Source organism: Hydra vulgaris, chromosome 01 (genome assembly GCF_038396675.1).
Source record: "Hydra vulgaris chromosome 01, alternate assembly HydraT2T_AEP".
Taxonomy (NCBI): Eukaryota; Metazoa; Cnidaria; class Hydrozoa; order Anthoathecata; family Hydridae; genus Hydra; species Hydra vulgaris.
The window spans coordinates 55,708,420-55,729,174 of NC_088920.1; the positions used below are offsets into that span (position 1 = coordinate 55,708,420).

Here is a 20,755-nt window from a genome sequence, read left to right on the forward strand (position 1 = left end):
ATGTCTAATTGATTTTTTCAATATTAATCAAAAGCTTTTCCATTTTAAACAAATCTAATAAATACCTGATTAATTAAAATCTTCATTACCTGCTATGTGCAAAACTGCTAATATAACACCTATATTTAAAAAAGGCAAAACAAATATCCCTTCAAATTATAGCCCCGTGTCTCTGACATCAGTTCTCTGTAAACTTTTATAAAGATTAATTCACAAAATCAAATGAACAAATATGATTTGATTTCTAAAGAACAGTATGAATTTGTGAAATAAAATCATGCCACAAACATAGTAGAATCATTGCACATCATTACAAGCGCTGCTTATGATGGTAAGGAAGTTAACGTATTATACATGGATTTTATAATGTCCCGTATAAACAATTAATTAAAAATTAGCAGCCTATAGCATTCAAGGGAAGTTGAGAGCTTGGATCAAACACATTTTAATCAGTAGAAAACAAATGGTAACTATAGATGAAATCATATCTAATTAGTGTGAAAGATTTAGTAGAGTGTTACAAGGCTCTGTACTGGGTCCACTTTTTTTTATTACATAGATAAACATTTTACCCAACTGTTAACTTCTGAATGCCAATCGTTTACTGATGACAGCAAAATCACTTTTGATAATTATGAAATCGTTTTAAAAGCAGCAAATCAACTTCAAACTGACATTAATAAAGTAATAAACTGGTGTAATATCTAGGTAACTAAACTCAATAAAGAAAAATGTAAATTTATTCACATTTGTACTAAAAGTATACCATACAAGTATACTATTAACGACAAAGATAGAAATTAAGAAATTAAAGAATTAAAATTTAAAGGAAAGCTTTCAAACTTTGATATATCTCTTTCAAATTTGAAAATTTGAAAGAGATATATTTATATCAGCTGATCTAAAATGTCATGAGCAAGTAAAATCAGCAGTAACTAAAGCGCAAAGATCACTGGGTTTGATTAAAAAGGAACATTTACTAATTTAAATTCGGACATAGTTAAGTCATTATATTTTACACTAGTGAGACCTCATCTTGAATATTCAGTATCAGCTTGGAACCCAACTTCAATCAATGATACAGTAGAACTTGAAAAGGTTCAAAAAAGAGCCACAAAACTCATTCGAAATCTCAAAAACCTTTTATATAAAGATAGACTACGGAAACAAAATTTAACAACTTTAAAAAATCGCAGAACTAGGGAGGATTTGATATACCAACATAAAATATCAAATCGCTAACAATTAGTGAATTGGTTTAAAAATATAAAACTAGTTTCTTCACAAACAAGCGACAGTCTTTACTGAAAACATGTCAGAATAAAGTTTTAACTTTGTTTACTCATCGCAATTATTTAACCATTTTATTTTTCTCATTGGAATTGTTTTTTTTAATAAAGGTGTTAATAGTAGCATGTTCCCAGCGGGCACAGGACGTATTAAGTTCGCAATTCGTCCACGTCTAACACGGACCTATTTAGACGTCCATAGGACGTACTAAGTTCGTCCGTTCGTCCACGTCTAAAACGGACCTATTTAGACGGCCATAGGACGTCAAAAGTTCGTCCGTTCGTCCAAGTCTAAAACAGACCTATTTAGACGTCCAAAACGGGTCGATTCTGGTCCAGCCGAACGAACTATTGTATATTTACCCACGTGTTTTTCAAGTTAAGTGTTTCTTTTCAAAACTGAAATCTAAGTGGTATTATTTAATTTTGCATTTATATAATATAATGGATTCAAAGTTTAAATCAGCGAAAAGAAAAACGGTTTCTATCGATAAGAAAAAACAAAGGCACAAGTGGTTTTTAATGTATTTTATATTTCATGTAAATTAATTTTTTTAATGTCAATGTTTTAATATTCAAATGTATAATTATTATACATATAATTTGTATACATAATTATATTTAAATGTATATTATAATAATTATAGTTTACATTGAAATATAAATATATATACTGGATATATGAAAGTAATATTTAAATTAATGCATGCATCTAATTTTGCATGTATCTAATTATAAGCACTGCAGTGTATATAAATAAGTATATATATGTATATATATTTACATATATATATATATATATATATATATATATATATATATATATATATATATATATATATATATATATATATATATATATATATATATATATATATATATATATATATATATATATATACATATTAGTAAAAAACACTTATCTAACTAAAATACACTAACATAATTTACATATATATATATATATACACATTTATATACATTTATATATATATATATATATATATATATATATATATATATATATATATATATATATATATATATATAAAATATTTTTTTAGAATTTTATATTAACTTAGAAGTTTTTTTAAAAGTAGAATAGTTGAACTTTTTTAAAGAGTATTTTTTATTATATTGAAGAAAGTTATAGTGTTATTTATTGATATCAAAAAGTGTGTTGTACTTCTTGTACTTAGTAAATGTTGAAGATATTATCTTTTTTTTTTTTTCTATCTTATTCTTTTTTTTAAGTTTATATGTTTTCTATGCACATGCCAAATTTCAAGAACTAATTTAACTAGCAGATACCCTATATTTACCCTCACTTTTATCTAAGTTTTGTTTTTCCGACTTCTGTTTGGGAAGAAGGAGGAGGAGCGGGGTAATGAAGGATATTAAATATTTGTTTTTATAAGCCAATAATAACAATTACTATTAAAAAGTTTTTCTATGCAATTATTTTGTGATATAAGTTCTAATATTACATTTATGAAGTTTCAATATAAAAATAACATGTATTATATATAAAATAAATAACACATGTCTTTTGCTCAGTCCAATCATATTATTACATTTGTAAAAAGCTTTATAACAAATAATAATATAATATATTGCTTTTTAATGTGTTTAAAATATATCATATATTAGTAATCTACTAATATATGATATATTTTAAATACATAAAAAAGCAATATACTATATTATTATAAGTTATAAAGCTTTTTAAAAAAGTAATAATATTATTATATAACAAATATTATGATTGGACTGAGCAAAAAAAATATATTATAAATATTAGACAATAATATTAGACATATTATGTTATAGTATTATAATATTATAATTACCCATGAGCAAGATCTCGTCTCGTTTTTGTTTCTCGTGAGAAATAGGACTTCTCGTGAGAAACGAGAAATAGAAAATTCTCGCGAGAAGTTGAATGAGACTTAAATATCATATTATTTTCCAAACTAAAAATTATTATAATTTACAAAATGCTTAATAATTTGTTTTTTTAATTAATTAATATTTCGGCTCCTTGATTTTAATAAATCTAATTAAAAATTTAATTTGTTTTTGACAAAAACAAATTAAATTTTTAATTAGATTTTTAATTAGATTTTTAATTAGATTTTTTAATTAGATTTTTTTTTTAAATCTAATTAAAAAATTATAATTAGATTTTAAATATTTTTAATTAGATTTTAAATACAAAACTTTTTGTATAAAATGGTGCACTTTCGACTTAATTTTATTAGTTTACCAGTGAAATTCAACCTGACACATTGTTCATATTGAAAATAAATATTCTTGCCTTATTTGAACGATCAAAAATGGCACCAAGAAAAAACAAAATCTGGGTATATTTTCAAAAAACAAGTGACGGTGCTGAATGCAAGGCGTGCAAAAAGTCTTTGAAAACAAAAGATGGAAACACAAGCGGACTTCATCGTCACCTCGAAAAAAAACACAGCCAAGATTACGTTGAGTATTCTGAAAAAACTGACGACTGTCTTTTTCCTCCTCCTAAGAAGAAACAACGAACTATGGTCGAAATGCTTGAAACAAATTAAGACAATTCCATTCAAAAACAGTTTGACTCTGGAATAGATGATGCGTTGCCAACATGCAAAGATTTGGCTTCTTTAACTCACCAGTAACAGTTGCAGCTAAGTTGCTTGAATCATAATCAGACGCTCAAGGAATCAATTTTAGACAGTTATGCCAATCTGTTGACACAAGATGGAATAGTGAACTGGATTGCATGGCTTCTGTCCTACATCTAAAGAGTGCAATTATCAGCATATGTGCAAATGTAGATATTTTTTCTTGAAAGACCATCAGTGCACCACAGTGGAAATCAATCGAGGGAGCAATTTTGGCACCACTTATAAAAGCTACAGAAACGTGGTCGGCTGAGTCTATTCCAGCAATTAACACTGTCGCCGATTCTATTTATTTAATCCATGACAAAATTGATCAATTATTGAGACGAATGAAAGAAATGGCTGCGGTGTCTTGTATGCAAAAAACTTGAAAAGCTGCATTGAAAAAAGATTTCCTCTTTGTCACACTGGAAACTTATTGAGTGCTGCAGCAAACTACTTAAATCCTGCTTTAAAGGGACTACTTTTGAAGCTCTTCAAAAAATTTCAAACAACAAAAGAATGGTTAGCCTCACAGGTTAAGGATAATGTTGAGTGCCAACCTGTTGCCAGAGTCCTTTCAGCAGATTTGTCTCCTAATTCAAAACTGAAGCACAAGTTAAACGTCAGACTTGAAACACAAGAGCCAACATCCGAACTGAATCCTATTTTGAGCGAAATGTGTCAGTATGAATATCTTCCTGATGCCAAAAAAGACTTTCCGATTCTTGATTGGTGGAAATTGCATTCAAATACATTGCCAGAAATCTCTTCATTAGCTAGAAAAATTTTAGCTATTCCAGCAAGTTCAACTAAATCAGAGAGAGTTTTTAGCTCAGTTGGAAATGTCGTCCGATCATCCAGACACAACTTACACCCAGAAAAAGTAGAACAAATCATCTTAATCAGAGAAAATATTGTCTTGTTGGAAAAGTTTGGCAAAAAAATTGTGAATTAATGTTTGAAAAAGTTGTTTACATTTGACAAATGTCATATGTGTCTATTTGTCAAAACCATGTTTACACTTTTTTTATTTTAGTTGGATTTTAATAAATTTGTTTTCAAAAATTGTTAATTTTCTCGTCTCGTCTTGTTCTCGGTCTCACGAAGTACTAACTTCTCGTCTCGGTCTCGTCTCGGTTTGAAAAAACCTAGTCTCGCTTATGGTTAATATCTTTATAAAATGACAAAAAGAGGAAAGTATTTATTGTTCACTTTTTTCAAATTCATAAAGCAGCAGACAAAGCAACAAATAACCTTCACTAAAGATAACTTGTTGCTTTATTGCATAATGGCATAAAAGGCCAGCAATATAAACGGTTCATAGCTTCTATCAGCTTGTTTATCAATTTTTTTAAGTTGCACAATTAATTTCTAGATTTTTTATACCTAGATCCTGATCAGACTAGGTGGATTAACAACTTAGTTCCATAATACTCTAGGCATTGTTCAGCTTTCCTTAGTTAGAGTCATTTAAATCCAAACCTAGTACCGAAATTAAATTAGGCAAAAATTATTTTGCCTAATGCATGAAAAAGTCATTTTGCTTAATCATAGTTAGTCGTAGTTAAGTTACGTGTCGGTATCTCCATAACCGTGACTATAAAAAAATGCTTGATAGAATTTTGAAATGTAAAGTAAATTATTACATCTTAATAATATAATGTTTCTTCTCAGACGGCCGCCAAATATGCCGTACTCTAGGTCCGCCCCTGCTTTAGCAATAATTGCACAAACTGGTAATTTATAATTTTCTCCTTTTTGCTGACCTGCTATATTTAAGGGCTGTAAAATAATTGCTTTTAAAGAATTTCATCATAAAATTCGACTTCATCGATTTTAATAGGGTCGATTTTAATAATCCAAGCTACGGCTTTGGATTGACACCATTCTCCTTAACTAACTCTGTGAAAATCAACCTGCTATTTTGTAGCATTTTAACTTCACACCAAATTATATTAAACTGTCTTACAAGATTAGAGCAGTTAATCTCTTCCTTAATAAACATTTACCTCATTATATTTCAATTAATACTTAAATGCATGTGGCCATGCAAAGTGTTTTTCTAGATTTTTTACACCCTATTGTAAAATAATTTTTTTTTTTTTCGAAAATACTTTTATGATAATTTTAGTTTTAGAATTACAAATAAAAACAATATAAAACTTAAAGTGTCAAATGAAGAACTTCTAAGGTAAGATTTATTTAGGAATATTTGTATACATATATACTTTGTCAAAAACTAATAATTGCCTTTTAATTTTAGAAACTTTAGCATTTACCTTAAAACTGATATTTCTTTCCAGTAATTTTAAATATTTTTCCATATAGCTGATTAATATCACTATTGGACATAACAAATTAGTGTTATCAGCATACATAATTGAATTTAAATTAGAAGATACATTACAAAAGTCGTTTATATGTATTAAAAAAAGGAGAGGTCCGAGAATTAAATCTTGTGGTACACCACACAGAATATTTAATGTACCAGAACCCAGATTTATTACATATTGTTTTGGCTTTTTATCCAAGAAAATAATTTGTTTGTTACACCATAATAATTTATTATTATGGTGTAAAAAACAAAAATTTCTCTAAGAGTATAGAGTGGTCTATTTTATTTCTCTAAGAGTATAGACTGGCCTACTGTGTCAAATGCTTTTGACAGATCTATAAAAATTCCTAGCGTAAACTTATTTTTTTTATAATCGTTAGTTATTGGGTCAACTAATTCAATAATGGCATGCTCCGTTGAAATATTCTTTTAAAACCCAAACTGTTTAGAGTAAAAGAAATTATTTTTTTTGGAATGGACATAAATTTTATTATACATAAAGCGTTCAAATATTTCGGCAAAAACGGATAATACGGATATAGGTCTATAATTAAAGATATCGGAACTACCATTGCCTTTATAGATTGGGTACACACAAGTTTCTTTTAATGTATCAGTAAATACATCTTCATTTATTGAAGTTTTTATATTATGAAACAGAGGTTTGATGATATGTTTTTTATTTAAAATTATCATATTGCTGGATATTCCATCAAAACCCGGCGATTTGTTTGTTTTTATAGATGAGAAAGCCTCCTCAAGTTCTTTTAACGTTAATTCCATGTCTCATAATAAACTATTATTGGCAGAATTTAAATAGGTTTTGAATGAATCAATGGGAGGTAATGTTCTCAGTAGGTATATTTTTTAAAATCTTTTGAAAAAACATTTGCACATTTTCTTATGTAATTAAATTGCCAGTGCTATAGCCCTGGACCAGGTCTATAGCACTGGCAATGTAAACCCATAGAAAAAGGATTTTATGGTTACAAGAAACTCTGAAAATAAATTTTTTGATAAATCATGTGGAATTGGGCCTCCTGTTTTAAAATAGCTTTGGGTCCCAAAAATTCAAATTCCACCACTGTACATTGCCGTAATACATTATATTTTATATGTAATCAAGGAATAAAAACATTAAACAAAAAGCAGTTTGCTAACTGATGGTGTATTTTTCTGTCTTATGCCTTTAATCGTACTGCATAAAAAAATGGTACACGTAAATAGGAAGGAACCTTGACATGGTTCATGTACTTTAAATAAATACCATCCAGACAAATTCTTTGAACCTTCAAACTGTGTAGGTAGAGCATCAGCGTATATTTTGAATTTAAATTATACTCAATATATAGAAATTTCTCAAATTTATTCCGAAACCCTAATTGACTGTACTATTTGTGTTCATAGGATAGTAATTTTCAGATTATAAAAGTCGATTTAAATTTAATTTTGAATATTAATTTTGTTTTATTTACATTTAGTAGTGCACATTGCGGATTTCAAGAATGAGATATAGGTATAATTTCAATTCAATTTAAATTTATAGATATTTTTATATAAAAGATAATGACCCAAATTTAGCAAAGGTTTAAACATACATAAAAACATACATACGTGTGCAAAGTAAACAGGGGGTTCATAATAAATCAGGTGAAGTGAGAACTTTTTGAAAATATGAATCCACGTAGATGGGGGAAAAGTTCACTATTGCCAAAATCTTAGGGAGTTTCTTTGGCACCTGACAGAAGTTTCATGCGCAACTGCTGTCAGGAAGGAATGGGGCTGCGAAGCTTGTTGGGGGATATATTTACACAAAAATGATGAGGGTAATATTTACAAAAAAAATTTCGTCTAAGGAGAAATAGGGCTGTTCAAATAATACTTTTTTTGTTGTTTTTCTAACACCCGCTCCCCTATGTGACATTTTGAAGAACCTTCACCCCCCCCCTCCATGTGTGATGTGAGAAAGACAAAAAATTTTTTTTGTAAGTGTATATTCTAATTATAGTTTATTTTTATGAAAAAACACAATTGATGAATATCTGTCTAAAACCTAAATTTGTTCCCAAATCGAACTTTGAACTTAAAGTATTGGAGTTCCATGTTCTTCAATAACTTTTGAAGGCCAGTTGAGGTCAGAGGTATCAACATCGTCTTGATCATACCACTCAATTGTTTCTTTGTCCGAATTTAAAAAGATACACATGAGTTCAAATAGACGTTGAGCAACTAGGCGTTGAGGTCTAATTTTTTGAATCTCATTCGAATATCCAATACTTGAGCAAACTGTTTTGTGTTGTTTCATTGGTTTGATAGTTGCAAAATATAAACTGCAATTGGTACAAATTCTTTTTGGTAAGGAATTTGGAATGCTTGGACATGAGTAGTCGTATGGCAATCCATTGGGATACTTTTTTGTAACTGTCGTGGGCAAAATTGTTTTGCAAAGTGATAAGTTTAAAAAGAGAGATGCAAAGTTGTTCTTTGTATTATTGCATTCAAGACCATCTTCTCCTTGGAACAAAGAAATCGGTGATGGAAGAAAACCAGTTGGAATAAGATAAAAACATTGAGCTGTGACAATGACCACAGCATTTTTGATCATTACATTTTACAATTTTAAGGAAGTATTGACTTTCTCTGACATGTTTAACATCCCACTCTGCTCCGAAATATTTTAACTTTTAGATAATGAAAACTATAAATTGTAAACTTCAATAAAAATAAGTCAAAACAAACGTTTAATTTTATTGTCAAGTCTCCATTTTTATTGCCAAATATCAGTTTTCCAAAAATTATTTATCAAAATATGAGTTATTAATGCACTAACAAATCTAGCATTTTGTGGTGTTTGAGTTAACTTCCAGACATGGAGCAAACTCCAAACATTTGTATGTTTATAATTATGTCAAACAGTGATGCTTTGCAAAAACTTATGATGATTGGATGCTGGGAACGAGAGAGCCCGAAAATTTCTATCCCCCACCCCAAGAGTGAGGGCGTGATAAAATATTTTTTGCACTATTCGTACAAATGTGATAAATTATTTTTTGTACTATTCTTAACTAGACTTATACCCATCAACCAATTTTAAGTTTCATAGTATTTTCTCTCAGCGTTCAAAAATTATGACCATATAAAATATGTGAACCCTGAAATTGAGGGGGGTTTAAACTTTACATGGTCATAACTTTTGTCAGCAATATCATGAAGTTGCAATATCATGAGTGATGTTTTTCTTAACTCTCATTTTGTAATAAATTCAAAGTAATCTTCAAGAATATTCCAGAACTGGTAAAAATTTCGGATCTACTGTCAAGTTCATATCAATTTTGTGAATATTGAGAATTACAGAAACTTTTTTTTTTAATAACTGTTTAACTTTTTTATTACAAACTGTTTTTGATACCATTTATTCTTAATTACTATTCTATTTTAATACATTATTTGTCAATCAATATTTCAATCGTAAGTTATCAATATTTGTCAATAATAATGTCAGTATTATGTTACTAGCTGTCCAGACCAGTGAATTATGGGTCTTGGCAGTGAATTATGGGTCTTGTTTATTTCATATATAGAAAAACTATACATATTATCTACCTTTTAAAATTATGAAAAAAAATTATATACATACAACATAACTTACTTTTAAAAATTTTTAACGGTTCGTTAGCGGTTTACTAAATCGCTATTTCGCTATAACCGCTAATCAGCAGTTCAAGTACGTATCTAAATAGTATTTAGAATACCCGTTTAAATTGTTTTGAATAGTTCCAATGGGTATAAAATGTTTAAAAAACATGTGGAAATATAAACTTAAAAAAAGTAAAAATAAAAATATAAGGAAAAATGGATTATGACCCGCATAATACGGGTTATTACAAGTCTCTTCCACACCGAGTACCTCTATACTTTTTTCTTATATAATGGTTTTATTTTAATAATTTTTGCCCCTTGCCCCGTTAATTTATTATGAAGAAATAAAAATTTTAATGTAAAATTTTTTTTCCAACAAGAAAAAAAGTTGGCTAAACTAATTGTCTAACAACTTTAATAACATAAGTAAGGTAAACAGTACAGCTATTGGGCAGGGACAGTTATCGGAGACTACAGAACTTATGTTTAAAAATAAGAATAGATTAAAAAAAAATTCTACAATATTGTCATAAATATCTCCGTAAATATTTTTGCCATGCGTATAATCCTTTTTTTTACTGGCTAAATCTACAATATTTATGTCAAAAACGAGTTTTGCTCTGTGTTACTGTGCGTGCATTATAGCAGCAAACTTTCTAACAAATTAAGTTGAACTTTTTAAAACATAAGTACAATAATTACATTTCTTTTAAAACTATGTACAAAATGTAGTTTTAAAAAGTGTATGAATTTCAAACAATCATAATCCAAGGTTCTAAGTGCTCATGTTTGTTAGGTTAAGCATAGGGGTGTCGAGTAACTGCATCACACTTTTAATAGATTGATAGGTAATGGGCATGTGTCAAATATCTGTATTTTTCTAAAAAAAGTTTTTTTTCTATGTTTTTGTTTATTAATGGGCATAAGTTATTATGCATTATTCTTTATTTCATTGTTACTGGACAGTTAATGACTCAGTGTCCAATAACTAAATTTTATATATTTTTTCAGCATATCATTTTTTTTAACATAAATAGAACAGATTAAATGAAGAATTTTTCTATGAACAATTTAAATAACGTTTTTCTACGATTAAAACAATTAGATTATTTGGCTCTTAAATATTTTTTTCCATGTTTAATAACTGATTTTTGTGTGTCTAATAAATAAAAAGTGTACAATAACTATACTTTTCAGCATGTATTTTGCTAAAATAATTTTTTTTTGTAAAATGGTGAAAAATTATAAGTAAAATAAATATAATTATAAAAGTAATAAAGAAAAATCATTAAATATGTCATTAAATTTCAATGCATGTTTTATTTATTATGAATGAAAGACCCACATGAAGTTGATAAATACCTTAAGTATCCAATAACTGTACTGTTTACCCTATCTCTATTATGACATATGCGCAAAAAATTTCTCCCGCTGTGTTGGTGTTTACATAAATTTTGAACTTTTTAAAAATTCTCTCTTTTGTTTGTTATAGTATTTAATATATTTATATTAAATTATGTTATGTATATAATATCAATAGAACTTTAAAAATGATTTAATATGGAAATGGTTTTTTAAAAGCAATCACCTCAAAAGTTTTATCTAAGAAGCGAAGCGGCTAAGCACTTTTGCCACAAAGACATCTATATATATACATATATATATATATATATATATATATATATATATATATATATATATATATATATATATATATATACATATATATATATAAATAAATATATATATATATATATATATATATATATATATATATATATATATTTATTAAATGCTAAGTCAACACACTTTCAATAATCCAAGTCAACTTTAAAAACTGCCAAAAGCATTTATAAAAATTTTGATACATAGCCAGATACATAGTTTGGTCGAGAAATACAAAAAAGAGTACAACCTTAAGTCATCTAACAAAAGAAAACTTGAAGATTTATGCAAAATCATTTTTAAAAGTAATGACCCATCAAAAGTGGCAAAAAGTAGTTAAATGAATCATTTATTTTACTTTCAGCTTTACTTTTCATTTTTACTATTCAAACAAAACTACATAACCCTTCTACATCTGTTGTGTATCAAAAAGCAATTAAAGAACTGGATTGTAACATTACTTCTAAAAATCAATTGTTAAAAAAGAGATTATTCTTTATGTATAAAACTAATGCAAAAATGAAATCCAATCATAAAGATAAACTAACTAACCTAAAAGCAAGAATAAAAGCGGATCCTTATGTTATCAAAAGATTACAAACTATTAAAAACTAAATCAAACTATTAAAAGGAAAAACTTAACTATTTCAATTTTAAGGCAAAAATTAGCTGGAATTTTAGCAAAAAGTTTGATACTATAAGAAAATAAATGTTAAAAAAAAACATATAAAGATAATAAAGCTTAATAAGAAAGAAAAACAAAATGATTGGAGTTATACCAATTTGATTAAAGATAACCGAATAAAGGATCTAGAACATGAAAATATGAACTTACTATACACATTTGATGAGTTAAGGGATTCTGCTAATCAACAATTGTCATTTAAAAAAGATAAAAGAACATTTACATGGCAGCTACGATTAATGATACATGATGCCGTTGTTAACCAGGTACCAACAAAAAGTATTCCAATTTTGTTTCAAAAAATTTTTAAACATTTAGGTATTGCACAAATAGAAAATTTTCCACATCGAAGCACAGTTGAAGAGATGGTTCGCGAATTAGGTATAATCAGCGACCTTCATACTGCTGAAGTTGCAATTTTTACAGCCAATCTTACTCTTGGGTTTGATGCAATAACCCAAGAAGGAGAACATATAAAATCTATTCAATTTACAACCAAAATACAGTGTCATGTTATAGCAATAGATCAGTTGTCAGGTGGAACTGCACATGATTATCAAACTCATGTTGTATCTTCAATAGATCAACTTGCCTTTTTGTATTCTGATTTCCATAATTGTGAATATCATAAATCTGCTCAAAAATTTTTCAAAACATTACAAACTCTATGACTGACCGTGTTGCCACTAATCATGCAGCTGTTCAGCTAATAAAATCTTCATGGGGAAAAGTTTTAAATGAACTTAATTTTCACTTACACCCTCTTGAAAAAATTTCCAGCTAGTGCATGTCTGCATTAAAAATGATTGAAACACATAATGGAGTGCTGTTCGGGAAAGATTGTACCGCTGGTAATATAATTTTACAAATGAATAATATGCGATACAAAGATGGTAAAGGAGATCCTCAAGTTTTTAAAATTTTTTTAGATGAGATGAAACTTCCCAAAGGACTCATTCCCCGTTACAGAGGGAACAGATTGCAAATTTTGTTTCATATATGTAGTATATTAATCCAGCACTACAACTTATTTATTAAATTTTTAAGTACCATTAAGTTTCATGCGGAGGGCTACAAAGTAGTTTAAGAACAGACTTTATTAACAAAACAGCTAAAAAGGAAATGTCTGTCTTAGGGCTGTTGGGAAAGTCTTTAACAGGACCATAGATGACATTATTTTATCAGTCAGTTACAGGAACTTTAATTCATATTGAAGGAATAAAATTGGTTAAAGATGTTTTAAAAAATTTTTGTCTTGTAAAACACAATCCTCTATTGTTCTTTAGTAAAAAAAATTTGTTCGGAAATATAATTGAAAATGATAAGATCTTTGAAGAAATAGCTTTAGTATGCCCAAAAGACAAAGAAGTTGAACAAATGATTGTATCCTGCTGATTGTATCAGCTATTATTGCTGTTTTAGAAAGACAGTATAAAAGATATTTTAATTTAGAGCTATTAGAACAACTTATGAAAGAGACGCAGACAGCCAGGCTTCATAATATCGATGCAGAAGAAGTCATGGGCATGTTCAATGTTGCTAAACATTGTGCTCCTAACTCTACTTTATGTTTTTTGTCATCAAAATTAAGAGCAATAAAAAATAATGCAAGTGATTACATTGAACAAGTAGATAAAGATGAAAAAATGAAAGTTGTCTACTGGGCAATAAACAAAGCCAGAAAAAAGAGAGAGTTAAATGAAAAAAAATATTTATGAAATAAAGCTTGAATTGGTCGTAACATGTTAAAGAAGCAGAAAAAAGAGGATAAAAGCAGCAAAAACATTGGCTCTTCAAATTCAAAACCTTAGTTTGTCAGATATTTCAACAAAGTTTCAAGAACTGGAGTCTAAGCAATTATCAGACCTATCAGATATGCTATCAGATACAGTAGTTGATAGAAACATTTGCCATTTATGGTTTAGTTTAGAAATGCAAGAAGAAGTTCTTTATTTTGGTAAGCTTGGAAAAATGAAGGTAAAAAATGGTAAGCAAGTTTATGTTGTAGCATACTGGAAAGATAATGAGTCCAATTATAATGATGCAGTGGATTATGACATTTCACAATACGAACTTGCTGCAGATATAATCTATGGAGACCTTATGTTTTCCTAAAAACTAAGCTTTTATTAATATTTAAAAAAGGCTATTTTCATAGCCGCATAAGTTTTAAAAAACATTTTGCGGCTTTGAAGATTTTGTAGTTTTAACTTTTATGAAATACATGAATATAACTATCAGTTTGTGTTTAAACTTTTTTTTCTTTTACTGCATTTTTTTTACTACATATTTTATTTTACCTAAAAAAATAAACTTTTGAAAATTGTTTACTTAAACCACCAATCTTAACTTCCTACCATACACCAACCCCCCTCCCCCTACCACCTATATACACCCCTAAATATACCCATCTTTGCTATCCAGAGACAATTGATTCTTTCTTTAACATTCTATTGATCACTAATTTATCAACAAATAAATTGTGAATCTCATTATTTTATGTTGTTAATTACAAAAAACTCATCCACTTTTGGGTGGGTGACAGTGTCAGAGGCACTATCCCCGCGCCCCCGATCATTTGTATTAACCCCAACTACTTACAAAATGTTTCTTATTTTTTTCAGCTTTCAATTGATACCAAATTTATTTAAATTGGATAATTTTTACGATTAACTTAAGTTAGTAATTACAAATTGCGGTCACAACATTATTCAACTTTCCCTATAAAAAATTTTGTGCTTAAACAACTCATAACTTTCTAAAATGACATCAAAAAAAAAAATTTGGTATCGTTTTTTTAGTTATTAAAAACCACTTCTAATGATAACTTTGATTTTAATACCACACAACTTTGATTTTTTTTTTTACCACATACCTCCGCTATCCCCTTCTTTCAAATCAGTCTCGCGAGCAAAAACATTTAAAGAAGCACTCTTCGCTAAAATAAATAAAAATAAACAAAAATATTTAAAACATTTTTTGGGAGAATTATTATTACATTATTTTATTTATATATTTATTAAACACCCACTATACAAGTATACAAGGTAAATTAGAGTTTTATACATGATAATTATAAAAATCCTTGAATTATTATTATTATTATTTTATTATTATCTAGGAATATTTTTTTCAAGAATATCCTTGAAGATTGTTCTTTGTTCTTTTGAGTTCCAGCATTCAACTGCACATTTTAGGGTTTGAAGATCCGTTTCAGGAACTAAATTTTTTAAGCCAATAATTTTTATTTTTTTTTTACTTTGAATTATTTTCTCCAGATTTAGTTCTTTAACTTAACTTTTTTCAATTAACTTAATTCAAACTAAATTTTTTTTTCTAATATCATTTTTATTTATCTTACAACTAAAAAAAAATGTTAAAACGTTTTCATAGTAGAAAAGAACTTATATAAACAGACAAGGACTCAAAGAAGATACGGATTTAAAAATGCCGTTTCGGAATTAAAACTTACAAAAAATTCACTTATCTTAATGCGTTTTATACGGAAAATAAAAAATATTTTAATTTTATAGTAAACACTTGCAAATTGATTTATTTTGAAAGAATACAAAAGGAAGGAGCATATCGAAACGAGCATTTACGGAAAAAACTTGAAAACATTAATTAAACAGTTATACAAAACAAAAATAAAATGCTGTTATTATACATTTATTATAGTATAAAGAATTTCAGTTCTATATATAATAATATAAAGTAATAGCTTTATTATATATAGAATTTCATTGAATGACCGGTTTGAATTTTTACTGTAAATATAAAAATCATTTTCAATTGACTTTGTTGATTTTCCTGTTTTTTTAAAAAGAAACAACCTGCATATATATACAGAGCCAGATTTACAGGCATGCCAAATAGGCCATGACCTAGGGGCCCCATCAAAAAAAGGGGCCACAAAATTGAATTGTAACAAAATTAAATTAAATTTTTGGAAAGAGACATTTTCATTTTTACATTTTTATTTTTCTATTTACTTTCGTGATTAAAAAAAATAGAATATTTTTAGACAAAAGTTAAACAAAAAGCATTTTGAAACATTTTGTTTATTAGTATGAATAATCACTTTAACGAACAATCCAACTCAACGATTTTATTTAACATTTGAGTTCAACCAAGAACCTTTTAAAATATCACTTTCTAGATTGACTTGGTTTAACATATCAAACCTAGAAAATAACTATAATTAGCCCTGTTTTTCAACTTAATTAACGTTTACAACAGTAGTAGACATTTATTTGCAAAACAGCCCGACTAACTTTCCAGATTGATTATAAAATAAAAACACGATAGCTAACAAATTTGTTTTTTATTATTCGTGCATAATGTTTTAAAATATTCAATTTAAAATAAATTTAGTTCATTTTAAGAAAAATTTTGCGCGCTTTTAAATAAAATATCTACGTAGGATAGACCTTGGCTAGTTGACTCGGTTTTTACTCTATAAGCTCTGTAGCCCTAACGGCACATTTTTTTGAAAATTTTAAAGTGTAGTCCCAAAGAGTATGAATTTGGGTACACTTTTAAAAGTTACATTCATTTACAAAAAAAAATTTTAGGGCCTTCCCGGGGCCTCAAAAAAAAAAAAAAAAATTGGGCTCACTTACCCCACCACGGGGTAAGTTGCTTATACTCAAAAGGTAAGTTGACTCACAATAATAAAAATTAAAGTTTAAGGTCCTATTTATATGTATTCCAATAATATTTTATTCCCCCACCCTTTTTTTTAAAAGAAATCATTGCTGAAATATACTTTTATCAATTTCATCAAACTTTTGGGACAAGTAATTAGCAAAAGAGTAATTATAAATAAGTCATTAACATAAGCAAAAGAGTAATTATAATTGAAAAGTGTATAATTAAAAAGTATAATATAATTAAAAAGTGAAAAAAAGTGAAAACAAAACAGTGCTCCCAATTTATGGTTATAAAATAAGAATTAAAAAGTATATTGTTTTATAATATAAATATTTTCAACTAATTAAGTTTCAAATCGTCTAGCAGCAATTATTGCAAATAAAAAGCAAAGAGTTTCCGATTATGCATGACTCGTAAGCCCAAAGGTGACATTGAGTGCATTAAACCCAGACTTCTTCTAGTTTACTTTTAGAGAACATTCCAACACAAATCAAACAAAAACACTCCTTTTCTACAGAGCTATTTGGACAATTAAACTTTTTCCTATTAAGTGTATACTTCCTTTACTAGTTGATCTTTTACTCATCTTATCATTATCTATGTTTAACTTTTTTGTTTGTTTTCTCTCTTCAATTGCTAACTTTTTCTTTTTAGCTGAATCTTTTTCTTTTTTTGGAACATTCATATTTGGTGAATCTGTCAGAATTGATGTGGTTCTATTTCTTTTATTAATCCTAACTCTTTTTCTTGGTTCTGCTTTTTTGAATGGTCTTAAATCTTCAGGCGATAGAAAACGACTTTGTAGATGCATTGTACATCATTATTGCTTGAATATCATTATGTGGTTTTGCATCTTTTGAGCAACCAGCTTCTAACTTGCGATTCTCTAATATTGTAAAGTCAACATCAGTTACATTACTTATATTTAGCGCTGTACTTTCCACATCACAGTCTTGTTTCGGAGATGGTCTATCTGTGGTATAGGCTGGCATAAAACCGTCTTCACTAAAAATTTTAATATTTAGTGGGAAAATTACTATTTTTTCAAAACCAGCCTTGATATTATTAGGGGTACATGCTAATGAAGATGAGTTACCCACAATACCTGGTATACTATAAATAGACATTGTGAAACCAGTGTGCATTGTCATCCATGCATGTGTTAGTGTAATTTTTAAAAGGTATATAATATACTTCGATCTAATTTAAGCATATTTGACAAAATGATGGGAAAACTGCAAAAATTAAACTTCGTTCATCCAACCAGATGGGTTTGCAGCGCTTGCACTTCCATTAGGAGCACTATTTAAAAAATAGCTTTTAAACTTCACACGAGAAAACATGAAAAATAAAGGAATTGAATTTCCACTTGCAGAAACAGCAACTGCCACAGTTACTAAATTGCCTCTCTTAGCGGAAGTAACACGTCAAATTTGATTGAAAACTTTTCTTTCTACGATATGATCTGGAGTTTGAACTGCGGTAATACCAGTTTCATCCATATTCCAAATATCTCCACTTACTAACTTTAAACAATCAAGAACAATTTGTAAGTTGTTGTAAAACTTTTGAACATTTGTTGGATTAAATCTGGAAACACGTGCTTGACTTGTTGCATCAGGTTTTCTTATTGACAGTTTTTTGTACCTTTTGAGGTAAGCACTGAACCAGTTCTCTCCAGCTGCTTGATTTGCACTCCAATTATGAGGCATTTTAATGCTATTCGATTTTACATACTGATAAGCTAGTTTCCTCACTTCCTTAGGAGAAAGTCCATAATAAATATCAGAAGCTTTGGTCACATATTGTTCTAACAAATCTTCTTGTAAATCAGTAAAGACCTAAATGAACAAAGCCAATATTAAAATAAATAACACTATATATATGCACACACACAGGCACGCAAGGCACAGTTATAAAATATAACTGCTATGTTCTTTAACACACACATAGGTTAACACACACTAACACACAGTTATAAAATATAACTGATATTTTCTTTAAGACCAATGAGCACTCTATTTGTAAATAAAAACACTAACATAATTTTTATATATAATATATATAATATATATATATATATATATATATATATATATATATATATATATATATATATATATATATATATATATATAGACTGACCTGTCTAGATTTTATGTAACATGATTTTTCATTTGCTGACCATGATGTTGTTGCTTTTTACAGTATCGGGACAAACTTTTTTCAGAGATATTAAATTCTTTGGCTGTTTTTCGTATAGCTTTTTCTTGTAATAAAACAGTATCAACAGCATTTTTTATAACGTTTTGAGGAGTTAAAGCCCTCTCTATTTTCCGTTTACAGTTTCGGATATGATTTATGTGATCTATTTATCTAATCGATTTTAATATAATATTTCGAAAAATTAAAAATGGAAAACTCTCGAAATTTATGTCCGATCGCGATCGGATCAAGTTGAAATATAAGACCAACTTGGCCCGCCAATATTTTGCCAACTTACCAGAGAGATATTTGGTCACAAACTCCTTTACTGATCCCTGAAAAAGGTAAATAATAAAAAATGGACGGTTGGACATATTTCATTGAACCATGCAAGATATAGTTTTAATCAAGTTTACGTGCACTTCGTGCAATTGATTTTAAAAATCGAAAAAATAAAGAAGCTGCAAAATGTGGAAAAAACACACAATTCACAATATCTTTTATGTGCATGCGCAAATCCTTACAATACTACATTGAAAGACGAAATGGTCAACTAGGAAGGTCTCCTGAATTTATTAGCACTTTCTGATGAAAGGCTTTGCAGATAAACGTAATTCGTCAACTTAACCCTGCTGCCAAATAGCCCCAGTCTCCCCTAATCGAAGAAAGTAATTATTTTAAATTTTAAATTGCGTTAAACTTCAAGCAAAAATTTACACGCTTTTAAGTAAAGTAAATAAACGCACTATAAAAAAACTAATAATTTTCTAACGTTCGTTTTCCTGTTTAATTTTAACAAATGTTTGCTTTGCTATGAAGGCTATTTTAATTAATTTTTATAATAAAAAGTACTGTAGTGTTATCTATTAGTAAAATAAGTGCTTGTAAACAAAAGCAATTAAATTAATTACATGTGATCATTTTCAGAAACTTTTAACAGATATGGGAAGAAACTATGAAGGTGGAGCTGCAAAAAGAAAAAAAAAAGCATTAATAGAAAACAGAATGTCATGCTAATTCACCAACTTCAGCTAATCTTGCAAACTGTGGCATAAGTAAAGAAGCAAAAAAATTTTTTAGAGGACTCAGTTAATGAAACTCGAACTTTAAATAAAAATTTGGAACTCAATAAGAAGAGGGTATGTTTCCCTATCGATTTGCCATTGAATGGGAAAAATTGATCTAGGGCTTTGCAAAACTCTTTCAGCTGAGGATGTACAATTTTGGATAGAGAACGGTCCGTTAAAATGTCAAAATGCAGATTATGACTTTAAGTCCTCTAAAATGACATATCAAGATTGCAATCGGTATTGTTCAAAAAGCTTGTTTGTGGGGAAAATAGTATATGGTGAAAGGTTTAATAGAGAATTGCTTATATATTCCCCAGCATTAGGTTGTGTATTCTGTTTTTTCTGCAAGCTTTTTGAACCCTCAAAATGTACTTTAGCTTCAACGGAATATAAAGATTAGAAAAATTCAGGGGGCATCAATTCAGGGGAATGAAAACTCATCAGACCACAGAAAAGATTCCTTAGCATACTTTCACAGAAAAAATAACAAGGTTTTTTTAAATGATCAACTTCTACACAAAATTCACAAAGAAAAAAACTACTGGAGAGAGGTTCTAAGAAGA

At 28.2% G+C, this 20,755-nt stretch overlaps 1 protein-coding gene across 4 annotated transcripts in view; it reads right to left on the bottom strand.

The window, feature by feature from the left end:
- The window catches only part of LOC136075451 (uncharacterized), a 60,747-nt gene that overhangs the window by 29,914 nt on the left and 10,078 nt on the right, over nt 1-20,755 (bottom strand). For 2 of the 4 annotated variants that reach the window (XM_065788703.1, XM_065788704.1), the window contains exon 3: nt 15,140-15,202. The exons of the other annotated variants lie outside the window; for them this stretch is intronic. In XM_065788703.1, coding sequence (XP_065644775.1) covers nt 15,140-15,202 — 63 coding nt within the window. The remainder of the gene's footprint in view (nt 1-15,139; nt 15,203-20,755) is intronic. 4 annotated transcript variants of the gene reach the window in all.